Genomic DNA, 16,468 nt, shown 5'->3' on the forward strand with positions numbered 1-16,468 from the left:
GATGGAAGAAATGAAAAAAAAACTTAATGCATGAATCTCTTCAACAGGAAAACTGAAGGACGACCAGCTTAAGGAAGAGAGAAGACAACAGGAGCGTCTGGAACGGGAGCAAATGATTCAAGAGGAGATAGACAGAGAGAGTGAGATCTCCAGAGAGAAACTGTCTCGATCGAGGGAGAAGTTTCGTCAGAAACAGAGCCTCAAAGGTCAGGTGCACCATCATGAGTGCACACAAGTTCTCCACCAGCAAATAGAGGATGATGCAGCTGCAATCGAGAGGAATGAGGTATGGCATTAATGGGCTACTTTCAAAATCAGTGTCTATATCAGGGGTCAGGAACCTTTTTACCCAAAGAATCTAAATTTCTTTTACAAATTTAAATATTTTTTCAAAAGAATCACAGCACTTATACTGTCCCAGTGCATTGCTAAAAAGATCCACGTCCAATTGTCCATGTTTCACTGTGGGTTATCATGGGTAACCACTTCTTGGTCAACATAGTGTTTGCCTCTACATGCTTCACTTGGTAAGGCCTGTTAAAAGGTTAAAAGAAGTGTATGGCTGCTTTCCGTTGTAGCAGCAGATGTGCAAGCTAGGCTTTGACCTTTCAGATCGCTGTTCCTCATGTAAACAAAAATGCTAAATTAGCAGATAAGGGGGAAAAATATCCAAAGAGGAAGTTGATTTTAAATATATTTGAAATGTTTGATTTTTTTGCTGAAATTTTTGAGTCCTTGCACAGGTAGCTCAGTTGCAAACAGTTTTTGCAGGTGCCAATAACGTTCTCTACTGCTATACTGTGGTGACTATTGATTCTACATTTTCAAATTTCCAGTTATATCAATTAGTCATGCTGGGTGGAGGAATGACAGCTCGATTCTTTACATGCTATTGTATTAAACTTGAGTTGATGAAGTTCAGAGGCTCCTGTATTCACAGGTTTTTCTTGTTTGAATAGTTTTCTGTGCAGTGTAGTTGGCAAGCACACTGTACGCTCCCTCCCAGTAAGAACTGTATGCTCCTCCTCCGTTCCAACACCACGTAGTTCCTGTTTCATTATATTTAACTGGGCTAGGAGGGCTCTGCGGATTCTGTTTTCATGGAATTACAGATAATTTAATGGAATTCACACATGAAAATAGAATTTCAATTTCAAGGGAATTGTGAGTTTCCTCCCTTTATTTCAAAATATTACCAAACAAATTGTTTAACACGCGGATGTACTACAAGTATGTCACAGGAGAGGCGCAGCAGTGATATGCTTAGATAATTAAGTCAGCTACGGGCATGTATATCATCTGTCTATTTTGTATACATGAGCAAGCCTATGACACTTCAAAGTGACCACAACCACAAACTTCCAAACCCTCAAAAAAAAAAAAGAAAGAAAATTCATTACTGTCAGTTTAGTTTAGTTTAGTCAACAACATTTACGAATCAGATGGTCAATTATTCTTTAAAGCCAACACACCATTCTCCATTAATGCTAAGAGTTTATTTAATATTTTTCTTTTGGGTTATTTCATGCATTTAAACAGTTAAAAAAATAACCAAAGATATGAAATCATGTTTTTTGACCAATACCCTAAACTTTGATGTAATAGAAAAGGGTAAAAACGTAACAATCTGAATCACCTAAAAATTAATCTGAGAAAATGGAAAATGGGGGAAAAAATAGAATTTGGGAAGAACTTAAAACAGAATCCCTAAGGCCCTGCTATGTATGCTATATGCTATAATGCATGCTATAATGTGAACACCATCACCAATTATGTGTTGCCTGCTACCTAGCCGTAAGGATTGCTGTCTAAGAGAAACTACGAAGACATACACCCAAATTGGTTTTAACATAAAATGATTGTTAGATATATTAGATAGATAGTTTTTGAAAGAAACAAAATGCTCCCTTCATTATGGACATATCACTAACCCTGATCTCTCCACAAATTCATAGGCAGCTGTCCATCCAATTGAAATAAATAATGCTCATCTTTTCCCGTAACATACGTAACATATCCAAAATAGGTCCTTATAGATGAGTTGTAAACTATAAACAGACTATCCATAATCCAGATGAAATCAAGTCTGTTGATAATCTCTTATTTGAAGTGTCCAAGTTCACATCTGTTGACATTTATCTACAAAGTTACTAAACACATAAATCCTTAACCCCAGCCCTAAACCTAACCTTACCGTTACCCTAAACCTAAAGTATGTTGACAGTCTACTGAATTCAGTTGTCTTTCACTTCATTCGGAGTGTCTAAGTTCATATCAATAGATGTTTACCTTAGAATTTACTGAACACATAAATGTGTAACCCTAATGATGCTGTCAACATATATTCAGTAGGTAAATAAATTACATCAGTCAACTGATATTAGTTAATGAGTCGTTGTTTTTATGTTTCTGATAGTCTGCTGATACTTAAATCATCCACAAGGGACCACTCAAAATAAAGTGGGACTGATATTTGGCCTTCAAGTGGCCTACAGCTGTCAAAACTCTTGTGAGAGCAAAAGCTTACTTATATAATTTACTTTTTTTGTATTTTTGTATTATTAGTATGAATTAATCAATTACTGATATACTTTTAAAGTGCTACATTATCAACATCATTTTTTAAGGTATTTTCAGTCAACTTTGGAATATTTGAGAGCCATATAAAATCCAGGAATAAAGGAAATCATAGGTTCCTGACCCTTGGTCTATACAGTTGAAGAAAATCCTTTTGCAAATATAGCATTTGAAAACCTTACAATATGAGATATTACTGTACATTTTTAATTCAGGTGCATCTCCTCTTCTGTATTCTTTCTTTTTTGTTAATGTCTCATGTAGCTTGCAGATGTAGAGCAGAAATTCAAAGAACTTCTGTCAAAATACAAAATCACAGAGAGTGAAGACTTGCAGGACTGCGGGCTTGAGGACAGGATTGAAACACTTCATAATGAACTGACGCTCCAATATTGCAGAGAAAACAAGCTTCCAGAGTGGTCTCAGTTTACGTTTGACCATGCTGTGGGATATGAGGAACTTTTTCTGACTGAGAAACTCACCATTCTTGAGGCAGTTCTGAAGTTAACTCTTCAGGGTACCACTGAGACCAAAAATGAAAATGTTCTTACACTTCACTGGGATAAGAAGTATGAGTTCCTTTTCTGTTTGGTTGAGGAACTTTACGTTGCAAATCCAACTCTGGCTGAACACCTCTTTTTCAGAATTCTTGATGCAGTTTCAGAGCTTTTACCAAAAAGCAGGGAGACTCTGGGTCAAATACTGTTCAATAACATCTGGACACCAACAGAAATAATGCTCTTCATTCGCAAAGCTTCATCGATAGACCACAATCAGATTCCCCAAGTCCTCCACATGGTACAGACCTACAGGCTAAACTGCCTCCTCACCCTCTCTGCTCTGAAGAATCAAGAGCCACTAATGTTTCTACAACAACAAGTAAGAGAAGACAAGGACAAAGATACTGACACCATTTTAATGGAACTCTGTGAATCCCAGTGCCCAGAGAATATTCTGACAGTGATTGAGGATGTTCTCAGACACATGGAAACAGAACTTCCAAAATATTGGAAGAAAGATCTTATTCAGAAGGATATAGAGGATCTCAAGAGGAAAATTAAATCTCTTGATTTTGCAAACCCAGATATCAATACTCTGAAGGAAGTGTTGATTGGAATGTCTGTAGCCGTGCAAGACAGCACAACAATCAAGATGCAAGATGGAACCGAGAGTCCAGGCTATTTTCCAAGACAGACTCAGTTGGCATCATTACTTTTGCTCCTACTGTCACAACTAACTGAAAATAAAGGCTGTCTCCTTGAGATTGGCACAGGTGAAGGGAAATCCACGATCTTGCAATGTTTGCTGCAATCCAGGCTATTCGTGCAATAAAGGTGGACATTGTGACAAGCTCACCAGTTCTTGCACGACGAGACCAGGAGGAGTGGAAGAAGTTTTTTAAAAAGTTTGGTGTCACATCATCTGTAGTACCCCCACCCCTCTCCAAACAATCTTCCTCTGTGGAACCAGATAAGTTGTTAGAAGAGGCATACAAACAACAAGTTGTGTATGGCACTGTTGGTGCTTTTGCAGCAGACACATTAAAACAAGAGTTTGAGAGGAGAACTACCCGTGGAACAAGAGGATTTGAGCTAGTGATAGTGGATGAAGTGGACTACATGACCTTGGATAATGGAGTTCAAGTGACATTCCTGTCTCATGAAGCCAGCGGTTTGAGACATATGGACCAAATTCTCGCCAACATTTGGGCAATGACATCTACTTGTCAACCAATTGAAATGCTAGATACAGGTGAGATAAAATGGGCAACAAGGATCCAACATTTCCATAGGGCAGCAACATCTGCTGTTATGGGATCAGAACCATCTGACAGCTTCTCAGCCTTTGACATTTTGCTGCCAGGTGTAGATTTGGGGTTCTATTCATCAGAGGATATTGAGACATTGAGGCAAGCTATGACTAAGACAGAAACAGAAAACACAGGTGATGACTACCAGGATGACAGCTGGAGAGCGATTGAACAAGTCATGAAGAAAATAGGAGTTTCACAACAGTATGATCTGCTGCGTATATTTCAGGAAGTAATGGAGAACAGTGTGGCTTTTGAGTGCTATTCTGAAGAGAACAACAAAGCCAAACGTTACGGGACTGAGGAAAGACATGCTGACTTAGAAGTCAGCATGTTACTCCTTGAAAATGGATTAGCATGTGAAATCATGTCAGAAAAATCTCTCATTGAAGCAACTGTGAGTGCAGTGAAGTCCTGTATTAAGTACTCAGATGAATGTTCTGATTCTGATAAACATGACAACTTCATCATTATCCCTCACTTCTTGAAGGGATATGTTGAAAATCAGTTACCAGTGTTTGTTGAGAATGCCTTGAGGGCCATTGAGATGACTCAGGGCAGAGAGTACATGATCGACATTTCACCAGCTGCTGCCAACGTAGCTGCCAGTGATCCTGACAAGCATCAGTATGATGCCATAATTCCAGTGGACTTCAAAGCAAGTGGGGTGTTGGAGAAAAACAAGAAGTGGGGTAATGGACTCCAGCAGTTTTTGGAGATGAAACATCAGCTTGCAATTTCACCTTTGTCCAGTGTGACCAACTACATGTCTAACTTCCATTACTTTAAACGGTACATCCATGGAAATGGCATATTTGGTGTTTCTGGCACATTAGGGGGAGATGCAGAGAGAGACTTTCTGGAAAGGCATTACGGAACAAAGAGCTATACTATTCCAGCTCATCGTCATAAAAAAGTGGTTGAGTTGCCAGCCCTGCAGGTGAATGGGGGCAATGACCAATGGATCCAGACTGTTTGTGATACTACCTGGAAAGTGGCAAGTAGAGGACAAGCTGTCCTGGTGATATGTGAAGATGTCAAGACAGCAAATGAGCTACATGTGAAAATGCAAGACGAAGAGAGATTTAAGCCACACCAGATCACGATGTACACAATTAGTGAGAGACACAACATTGAGAAAGATAAATTTAGTGGAGGGAGGATTATCATTGCAACAAACCTTGGAGGGAGAGGAACAGACATCAAGGTTGAAGAAAAAGTAAATGAATGTGGTGGCCTCTTTGTGCTTCTCACGCACTTCCCACGCAATCGAAGAGTGGAGAAACAAATCTTTGGTCGCACTGCTCGGAAAGGAAACCCCGGCATGGTCCAGATGGTTCTGAACCAGGATCATCTTGCACCAGCTTACCAAGGTCAGTCTGTTGAGATAATGTGCCAGCTCAGAGAAGAGTATGAAGTAAAGCGTATAAGTGAAATGGAAAGTGATGAGCTGGTAGAAATAGACTTGAAGGGAGAACTTTTTACTACATTCTGTCAATCCCTTGTGGACTTTGACCAGAATTACACGGAGGATGAAAGAAAAGATCTCTCACGATTGAAGCCTAGAGATATACCTGATCATCTCAGAGACTCTCAGGCTAAGTTTGATTATCAGCCAGCCCTGAATGCTTTGAAAGAAGCATGGGCATTGTGGCTGACTCTTCATGAGGAGCATATCAACAGACATGATGACATCCATGACCTTCAGGCAGACCTCATCAAGACAATGAATGAAACTAAGGGAAAGCTCTTGCAGGGGGAAAGTGATCATTTCCATGATCACATTAAGCAAGCCATTCTCAGGACTAACCAACACTGCAGAAACAAATCCAAATGTGACTATGGAGCTAAAACCTATTGGCAGAAGGCAGCAAACTCTGACCCACTGTACAAAGCTGTGGCACTCTATAACCAGGCATACATCACCCTCAACCTGGCCAAGGGTGACTATAAAGCAGAGGCAAGGAAACTGTTGGAGCAGGCTAAAAAGTCCGTGGGTGTTTATATCTCAGAAACATCAAACACAATGGTCTCTTGTCAGATGTCTGTTACTGACAAACTGAAACCACACAGCAACAACTTTCAGAGTCAAATGGAGGCCAGAATGAACATCTTCAAGTCGTGGACGACATACATCGATAACGCATTGAAGAAACTTGTGGAGCTGGAAAAAGACAACAGTGATGCAATAACAGAGGAATGTTCGGTCTACATGTTGTTAGAGGAAAAAGATTTCATCACCACAAATGAGCTAATGGCACTCTATGAGCTTGGCCTTGCTATTGTTTTTGAGGTGAAAAAGAAACCCAAGTTTTGTTTTGATGCTCTCATTTGCTTCTTCATCGGAGTAATCCAGGTGTTGGCTGGGATTCTTGTTTGTGCCTTTTCATTTGGCACTGCAAGCCAGTTTGGACTTGGCCTGATAAATGAGGGAGTATCAGACATGATCAATGGAATAGTGGGCATGGTAACAGGTACATTTGACTGGGCATCATGGGCAATATCCAAGAGTATCAGCATTGGCATTTCTTTGCTTACTGCTGGATTCAGTGCCATCAAGAAAGCTGTCACTGCAGTGTACAAGGTATCAAAATCCCTGCTTAATGGTACTAAGTCCTTCTCATCTGTTGCCAGGGATATCATCAAGTCAGGAAAACATGTGTTTTCATCTATCAAAGGAACTGCTCAGTCTGCCATCTCCTCTGTTGGTAAACAAACCTTTGGAAGTGCAATGAAAAAGATGACAACTTCAACAGTTGTAAAGCAGAACTTCAAATATGCTGCCAAGTACGCTGCACAGGAAATAGGGAAGCAAGCTGTGGTCACTGGTTTGAACTATGCAATTGATGAAGGCCTGAAGGCAGTCTTTGAAAAGATTTTGGATTCAGCTTTTAAGGATGTTGTTCCTTCAGCAGTGAAGCAGAACCGTGACTTGGATAAAGCTATCACTGACTTCATCTGCTCACAGGTCCCAAAAGCAGCCATGCAGAAAGATAACTTTAAAATTGACAAATTCGTTGAGGAAGAAATGACTAAAACAATTGTTTTTTTAACTGAAAAAGTAATTCCTAACCTCATGATGCGCTGCACAACAGTGCATGAAGTTATCAATAGACTCACTGAGGTGTGCAATGGAGCAACAGACCTCATGAAGAGAGAAGGACATTCTGGTATTATTAAGGCTGCCGAGTTATGTCTGACAGTTGCAGATCAAACTACCCGTTTCATTGAAATATTGGATTCTGTTCCTACAAAAAGTGTCATTGATAAAACTTTTGTTCCTACTTTACTGAGAGACATTGAGGAGCTTCAGCAAGATGCAGAGAAATATGATCAAGATGGACGACACAATTTACAAGATGTGCAACGTCTTAAGGACAAAATTCTGAGCACCCTTGCAGACAGTGTGTCCCAAGCATTTATCAAGGCTTGCTCTGGACATATGACCTCCTTTTTGACAAAGACATTTAAGAGCAAGTTGAACAAAGCTACTGGTAAAGCTGTTGGCAACATTCTGGGCAGACATAAAACTCAAAGTTTTTTTTTGATGACCAGAGACACAAGCACAACATGAGATCAGCCAGTCGCAGAACTGAGAAGTCGCTTACAGAGAAGGAACGGATGGATTTAATGGATTACATGGAACACATAAGCAATGTAGATCACCCTGCCACAGATGTTGACCTTATTGTGCTCACAAAAAGTGGCTTACTCAACGGTAGAGGGATTCACCTCACTGTCATTGATGAGCATGGAAACAGACTCACAGAGGAACATTACAAAGGAACAGACGAGTCTGCTGGCAACATCACACTACAGCTGACAAAAGTAAAAGAACTGCAGCCACCAGAGTAAGTTCACTGAGAAAATCCCACTGATAATTTCAATTTAATTATATGAAGATTAAGTAGTACAAAAACATTATTCTATAATATTGTGATATTTGTGGATTAAAAAGTATACATTCAGATATTTCATTTGTTCTTTCTCAGGAAAAGCAGTTCACAGCAGTTTTACAGCGGCCATTTTGACATTGTTCAAGATGATGGTACAGTGGTCAATGTGAACTCAGAGCACCAGAATAGTCTCTATCATGCAATCACACAAGAAACTGGAAGTGATCGAAGCGATCTTAAAGGAGCTGCTGTGAAGCTTCGTGAGAAAGTGAAAAATGAAGTGAGTATCCATCTTAGAGGTTGATAACATTTTATGTAAAGTGAGTGTAACAGCACAGGGGGAAGAGTGCTGTGAGTGTATCAGGGGGCATGGACAGAGTCAGATCTCCTGTAGAGATACTTTACTGAAGGTGTAGTGTAAATAGAAACTTAGCTGCTTTGATCAACATTCATTGTCAATCACCAAACTTAAAAAAAAAAAGTTACTACTTAAAAAATGAAGTTTCAAACATCCACAGATGCTGCAGCGCTACTCCTTTCAGCTGCAATCTAAAGCAGCTTATTATAGTTCTGGTAACTGATCAATACTCACTAGTCCTGCTGACTAGAGATTCCTGGGGCCTAATGACCTTCCTCAAAAGTTAAGCCTTTCCACTAAGCTATAGTCTGGTTATATAGTAGACATTGACTTCATATTTCCATGTCCGTGTTGTTTTTATTGAGATCTGGGACTGAGCATCTTAGCTTGATCTAACTAACTAATGAAAAGGTGTTGATTTTAAATAGAAGAACAGTCCCATTATGTCGGTGTCTTGCTTGGATTGTCAGTGGTAAATGTTAAATTTTCCTATTTATTGATTAGATATTGCAGCAGATAAAGCATGATGGGATATTAGTCAGAGAGCAATACCACTGTGACTTTAAGGATAAATTCTGTAAATGTGTTCATGTGAGCAAATCACTATATTAAACACTTTTTTTGATCAGGTTCAGGAAAACCTTGCTTCATACGCACCAATTCTTAAGCTTCAGCAAGGCTATGACTACTCCCACAGAAACCCTGGAAAATACGCCATCACCGGAGGAGCGAGGCCAAGAGATCATTCTGAACTTCTCACTGAAGAGGAATATTTGAAGAGTATCAGCTCAATCAAACCTGATGAATGTGACATTATCAGAAGTTATAAGCTTGGAAATGTTGGAAGATACAAACAGTAAGTAATTTTAATAATCCCACAAGAGAGGCGCCAGAAGTAGAAATAGTAAAAAATAGTAATAAATAATTTTTCAAAGTATAAGTGATATTCAGTTATTTGATGCCCATGAAGTTATGTTTCAATAAGGTCATAATATATATGGGCCATGGATGAAACGGTAATGTATTTTTGTTTTCCAGTTTGAGAAATGCTCGAGGATCCAAGAACAACAGTAGAACAGTGAATGCAGACCACGTTCCCCCCAAGGATTCCATTCGCAAAGCTTGGGAGAGGACAAAAGACAAACCTGAGCTACAGCAGCTCAAAAACAGTAATCCAAAACTCTATGAAATGATAGAAAGCATAAAGGATGACAATAATGGGCGGAATCTTATTGCCATGGAGGTGTTGGCCAAAGATCACTACCGTGCTCTGACCACGGCCTCAAGCCACCAAGCCATGAAGTGCCGGTAAATAATAGATTTTCCTCTGAAAGTTATTCAACCAGATGAATCCAGTGATCTCATACTTGACCTGTAGATGGTGTTCTTGTGTTCCTCTTACCTCACAGGGAGCTGCTAGCAGAAAGTCTTGTCAGTGGAGATGTGGAGACAATGCTGAAACAGTCTATGATTGTTGCTCACCCTCTGACCTCACAGGAACTTAAGGTTGGTTCAGGTAAGACCTAACTGGCGTGGTTTATGTATGCTGACAAATTAACACACAAAGTCTTTAGTGAAGAGGACAAAATATAATCTGTCATAAAATTAGGAGATTCACTACTGTCATACATGCTGTCTTTTAAGTTAATGATTCGGAAATTGATAATCATACTATCATGATGTTGTTATGCTGTTATAAGCTATAAAAGCCACTCAGAGTCTCTCAAGTCCTACTGAAGTAAAGTGGCACTAAACTAATAAAACAGGGTATTTGGAGACTATACTTAATAACAGAGTGCACTTGGGATGCACAACCATAACCATGCAATATTTAAACATTTTCAATCTTTTCATTGCACCCATCATTCTGCTTCCAGGTGAAGACAGAAGACCACCTCATAATGAGATGTCAAAGGAAGGCATCAGGGGCTACTACAAGGCAGGTTACACCAATCTTGTGACAGTGTACAGCCGGCAGGGACTCATCGATCAGAATCAGAAAGATCGGCTGATGAAGTGGGTGAATCAAGACAAACATGAAGATAAAAACACTCCTGAGTACCTGAGTATCAAGGACTTTCTCAGTGTAAATGTTAAACCAATGGGAAAAAATAAAAAATGAGAGGAAGATGGTAGATGCTAACTGATTATTGTTATAGTAATGTATTTGGACTCAAATTCTGGTTGTGATTATGTGTTAGCGAACGCTGAGTCTGAGTACTTTGACAGCTTCCTGTGCCTCACCATATATGGCTATAGGTCAGGGGTTCTCAACCTTTTGCAACTTAAGGCCCACTTCTGATTGTTAAAAAATTTCTGAGGACCATCTTCCCAAATAAATGAAAAAAAAACATGACAAAAAACTGTGCTGTAAATATGTGTTCTGCCACTGTCAGCTGTAATGACCACAATAAATATTCTGCTTACCCCCAGTAGGACACTTGGGCTTCTGGGAAATAATGAGATCAAGTCGTGGTGGGATGGATGAGAGGTTGACATGCAGAGTAGCATTCCAAGTTGCTCTCAGTTTGTCCCTTGCCTTCGATTTTGTGACAGTCACAATGGAAACTCTGACTCATATAAATATGTGATGGTGAAAGAAAACAGAAATTTGATTGCCCGTTTTGACAGAGAGGGATTGATTGATTGGCCACCAGCGTCCAGAATGAAGCAAGGTCACCTTGTGTGAAGCTTCAGGCTGCTGTCTGCCGATAGTTCCATTAGTTCATTTTCCAACACAGTCTTCTGAGGAAAAATCCACAAAGAAAGCTAGCTAGCTTACAGTGGCAAAACATGTTTGTCTCTACCTGATGAAGTGTCATGGTTGGCGTGGTGATATCAAAACATAACTGGTCAATTAATTAATTTGATGTTTTTTTATTTATGTGAATTCTTGCTTTGTAATAAACTTTGTAAATTACCAAAAAAAATTTATTTTAACCATTTCGCAGTACCACTGCCTCTGCAGCCTACTGGATGGCGCTCTGAGGCCCACCTGTGGGCCGTGGCCCACTGGTTGAGAATGGCTGCTATAGGTGACAGGACAAAGATGGAGGCCATTCACAATGTAGACCAATGGAGGTGGTGGTAAAATATTTTTTGACCACCTTTCAAGGATTTTTGTTACATCTGATTCAACTTTTTGTTTTTGTTTCATTTGAAGTATTTTTCGTTTAATGAAACTGGCTTAGAATACATCAGAGTGAAAGGCTTCATCGAAAGCTGAGACGGTCTTTGGCGCATTAACGATTTCAAATGCTGCTGCCATAGCATTGTAGCTTCTTTTTTATTTGAAAAATGGGTGTTATCTATTAAAATATAAGCAATAGTGTTTACATTGTTGTTACGACACATACATTCGCACACAAGCACACACATGCATATCCACTCACACACACACACACGCTGTCCACCAGTTTATCAATCTGTCCCTGTTAATTTATATAACCTATACATCTTTAAAAACACACATTTTAAATGTGCTTTTACTTAATGAATTCCTTGCTGTGTATGTCTAATGATCTACTCTATTGTTTTTTATTATTTTGATATCTTATCAGATTCTTTATTTTAGTTTATTCTTGCTTTTATATTCTTTTTATCATGCTCTTACTGTCATTTTATTGGGTTCGGCTTTTTATTTTGCTGTTGTTAAGCACTTTATATTTTCTATTATATTTTTTTTAATATCTTATCACATTCTGTATTTTAGTTTATTCCTACTTTAGAGTTCTTTTTCATAATGCTTTTACTTTTGGGTTCTGCCTAATATTTTGCTGTTGTTAAGCACTTTGTAACTATGGTGCCCCCCCCCCAATCGAGCCACTTTCATCTTTCCCCTCGCCTATCATCCCACCGTACATGACCTTGAATAACCTCCGGCTCCTGTTCATCTTCCCTGAGTCCGACCCCCTTCTCCCCTCTCCTCAACCCCAAACATCCCACCACAATCGACCCTCATCCTATTTTCCCCAAGTCTTCTTGCTAATCCCAATAAACTTTAAAAATACTACACAAATGGCATGGTCTTTGTAAGTGAACTAACAGAACAACTGTATGAATCATGAACTGAGTGTTATGTATTCCAAAGCAAAGTCAAAATAAAAATGAGAGTGGGGTGACATTGCACTTACAAATAGCAAACTTCAGAGAGACACTAGTGTTACAGTAAGGAATGAGACATCTTACACTTGGTATTACTCCAAATCAAGCTCTGTGAATAGTTTGTCAATGTTAATTTAAGAAAATAAATCATTTTACAAAAATAAATGTTTGCAGACTGTTAAGAAAATTTTCCAAAATAACCCTCGGGGAACGTTCACTGTGTTGGTCCAGCGAATGTTCTCTGAACTGAAAATTGTTTGCTGGATTAAGCATATTAGTGGTAAAACTCAATATCAATTTTGTCTCAAAGTGACTTTGGCAATCAGCATCTGCTGATTCTTTTAAATTTGTCTGAACTTGCATTCCTGCCTCAATAAATGCAGCTATAAATTCATCAGGACAATCTAGTTTTTATTGACAATTTTAATGTTTTCTGGAGCCGTCCCTCCTTCATTAGGAATGATGGCATTCATCACAGCAACCTAGGCACACAAGCCTTAGTGGACAAAATATTTTACACAATGCTGAATACCTCCACGAAATGACTGAAGTCCCATGATTTTAGAACTTCCGTCTGTATCAGCCAGGTCAGTCATACCAAGCTTAATTCTCTCTTACAGGTGTGTATATCTATGCCTTCTTCAGCCTCAAAGGTTTTCCAGTTTGATCCCTCTGCTCCTCTAAACTCTGACTCTGCTCTACACCCCATTCTTAATCCTTTAGATTTTAAGAATAGGAAAGTTTAGGTTAAGGTTTTATTGATTTAAATATTATGAGCATTACTAAGCATGGAAAATTGGATCCACTGAAAATCTTGGTAACACAAACGGATCCTGACATTGTGGTATTATCATAAACTTGGCTAAGATGCACTGTGAGTGATTCTGAAGTACCTTTAGATGATTACAACCTTTTTAGAACGGACAGAAATTCAAGAGGAGGAGGTGTGGCCGTTAATACAAGCACTTGTTTTACCTGTACTGTTCTTAATGCAGTCACTGAAGAAAAATGTTAGAGTTTTTGGCTCTGAAAGTGTGTATTGCAAAAAAAAATTAAATTATTGTGGTTGGTGTATACAGACCTCCTTCTGCTTCTTCCTCAGCTGTTGACAAGATAGCTGATCCACATTTGCATACTTCACATTTTAATTTGAATTGCCACACGGATGTTTTGGGTCAAGCGCCCTTCTTCAGCGTGTATACTGGCAATCAACATAATCAACAACAGGTGGACCTAATTATAGACATCCACACCTGACACAACAGTTTCACAACAGTTGAGTTTACTAGGTGTGCTGTCCTAACTCCCTTTTTATTCAACAACAATTTTTTAAGGATTAAGCATCCGGCTATTTTGACTGTGAGTTGAGCACGTTGTACTATGAAATTCTTTACATACTCCACATTTGCAATATTTTCCCTCAAGCTTTTGTTGTATCAAATTGTTGCAGAAAAAGGTACCAGAGCAAAAAACTCTCTCTTGAAAATAAAAAGGGAGTCAGAGGTCCAAGTAGCAAAGTGTTCTTTAATGCCGGCAAAAAAGGGGAGCAATCAGCACTTTACAACGAACCAAATCGCTCCAAAGGTTTTTTCTTTGGGGCATTGTTTTTATGCCCTTGGGTCGGCTTAGGTCACACCTTATCACCCACCCTCCCTATTTTTTGACAAATTATTATGTTACTTTTATCTCCGTCACTCGTTGTTGGTCAAAACTCTTCAAAACAGGTTTTGAGCTGTTTGAGGATATGTACTGGCATATTCAATTCTACCTGATTATATCCAATTTTTATATATAAGTATTGGGAATCATTTTACACCATTATTGCCAAGTTGTCTTCTGGCCTCTTATTTTTTTATTTTTTTTATTCTAGTCATTTTACACCCTTATTTCCTGATCTCCTCCAGAGAGTATTTTTTAAAAGGTGAAGACTTTAGCAGACCCAAGCAAAGTGACATGTAATACAAACACACTCACATTTCTCCAGTGTATGATTATGATTCTTCTACCGTGCCTCTATACGTACATTGTGATTAAATATGGTTCATGAGATTATAACTACACCAATACAAATTGTATCACACTAGCCCTTATTGCTTATAAACTTATAAAATCAATCTGTATAGCTTAATATTGTCTTTAAGCACACTAATGACATTTAATGAAAATACACCACACTTTCCTCTTCCATAATTCATCATCATTGGACTACCTCCATCTATGTCAAATCTTCCTTCATATTTACTGTAGAGATCCTTGTATTTCTCTGCTGTTTGTCTTTCTCCTTTCTTGCCATAATGTGCTAAGCTGTCATTAGTGTTGAACAATATCAGGGGTCCTAATTTCAACGTGATCGCCTCTGTGGTTGTTGCTGTGGTTAAGGGCAAACATCTGCCCTCTTGCCAATAATCAATAATGCCCTATGCATAACCTGATCAAAGTCATAATGTATTTTTATAGTGATAATTTCAAATGTCATACCTTTAGGGAGTGTGAATCTCCTGTTTCTTCAAGAGTCACATTGTGTGTCTGCGATACGAATTTCATATGTCCATACAACAGGAGGATATCCTACTGACTGTATTGAACACCCAGTCAAACGTTCCCTGGTCTGTGACCGGTACAAGAATATGGGCCCATAGGGCAAGTCCTCTAAAACAGGTTGAAGTTTCTTGTTGCACTGTTTCGTCTTGGTTGTTTTTTGTTTGTTGGTGGCCATGTGAGAGTCCTAGTCGCCAATCATCTCGTCAGTGACTGCACCTAGACAACACAACAGAAAACATTTTTATATGGTCCAGGTCAATCCTGTCAGTCTAGTCTCTGATAATCTCCTTCCCATCATTTCACTTTGCCTGTAGCATAATTTAGAGCTACAGCCTCCCCCTGGCCAATTAACAGGTTACTGTGGTATGGAAACTATATCCTACATCTGTCTTTGTATTGTGCAGATTTTGTTCTGCCTTTTAGTCCCATATTGTCAATGTGTTCTTTCCCTCTTAGTATGACATTTTCATGAGTGCTGAACAGGGTCGGGTACCCTAATTTCACAGTGATTTCTGGTAGTGATCATAGGCAAACGATATCCTCAATGCCTGCAATCAATTGCAACACATCGCATGAAACCAACATCAGCATTACCATCACCTCCCCTATAACTATGCCTATCCTGGTCATTACTCCCTTCCATGTCGTGGAGTTAAACCAATCCCACCATGAGTCTTTGTGTTCCAACTCGAGCTCTGCACATGTTTTTTTTCTCTTTTTTCAGTTTCTCAAGTGCTTTAATCTTTCCCCCTGTGTCTGTGTGCATTGGAATAACAGTACAGCATTCCTCTCCGATTCGCCCACACACTCCTTGATCTTCTGCCAGTATTGTATCTAGAATGAACCTATTTTACAGTGTCATCACTGAGGTGGCATGTGGCTGTTTTCTCACCGCCTCTAGTGGCTGTACTGTATAGTTAATAAACCTCTGTTGATTGTACCACAGATAGTTTACCCATCTGCTGTTTCTTGCTATGTACTGTGTATTAATTATGGGAGGCCCTCTTGCACCTTGACCAGATTGTATCCAGGTCTCTGATAATGCTTGTTGCTCCTCTGGCACACTATGAGGTTCCTGATTCCAAGCTACATACACCTGTTCATTCTGTTGCTACTCTCCTTTTTGCTCTTCTTGGTGTCTTTGAGAAAGTGAGCACTGTTAACTGTCCTGTCAGCATAACC

General features: G+C 39.2%; 1 protein-coding gene across 1 annotated transcript; it reads left to right on the plus strand.

Moving 5' to 3' along the window:
* Positions 1 to 7,854: 7,854 nt before the first annotated feature.
* Positions 7,855 to 12,784, plus strand: LOC137185192 (uncharacterized). Its single transcript, XM_067593512.1, has 6 exons — positions 7,855 to 8,238; positions 8,380 to 8,563; positions 9,271 to 9,497; positions 9,680 to 9,949; positions 10,051 to 10,157; positions 10,519 to 12,784. Exons 1-6 carry the CDS (start codon positions 7,958 to 7,960, stop codon positions 10,761 to 10,763), a joined length of 1,314 nt encoding a protein of 437 aa, XP_067449613.1. The 5' UTR covers positions 7,855 to 7,957; the 3' UTR covers positions 10,764 to 12,784.
* Positions 12,785 to 16,468: the final 3,684 nt, after the last annotated feature.

This window comes from Thunnus thynnus, chromosome 6, assembly GCF_963924715.1.
Source record: "Thunnus thynnus chromosome 6, fThuThy2.1, whole genome shotgun sequence".
Taxonomy (NCBI): Eukaryota; Metazoa; Chordata; class Actinopteri; order Scombriformes; family Scombridae; genus Thunnus; species Thunnus thynnus.

Bases quoted from the DNA above. Each gene is read 5' to 3' on its own strand.
- LOC137185192 (XM_067593512.1), top strand. From the start codon at position 7,958: ATGAGATCAGCCAGTCGCAGAACTGAGAAGTCGCTTACAGAGAAGGAA. The intron at 8,239-8,379 runs GTAAGTTCACTG...GTTCTTTCTCAG, and splicing joins AAAGAACTGCAGCCACCAGA to GAAAAGCAGTTCACAGCAGT. The intron at 8,564-9,270 runs GTGAGTATCCAT...TTTTTTGATCAG, and splicing joins GTGAGAAAGTGAAAAATGAA to GTTCAGGAAAACCTTGCTTC.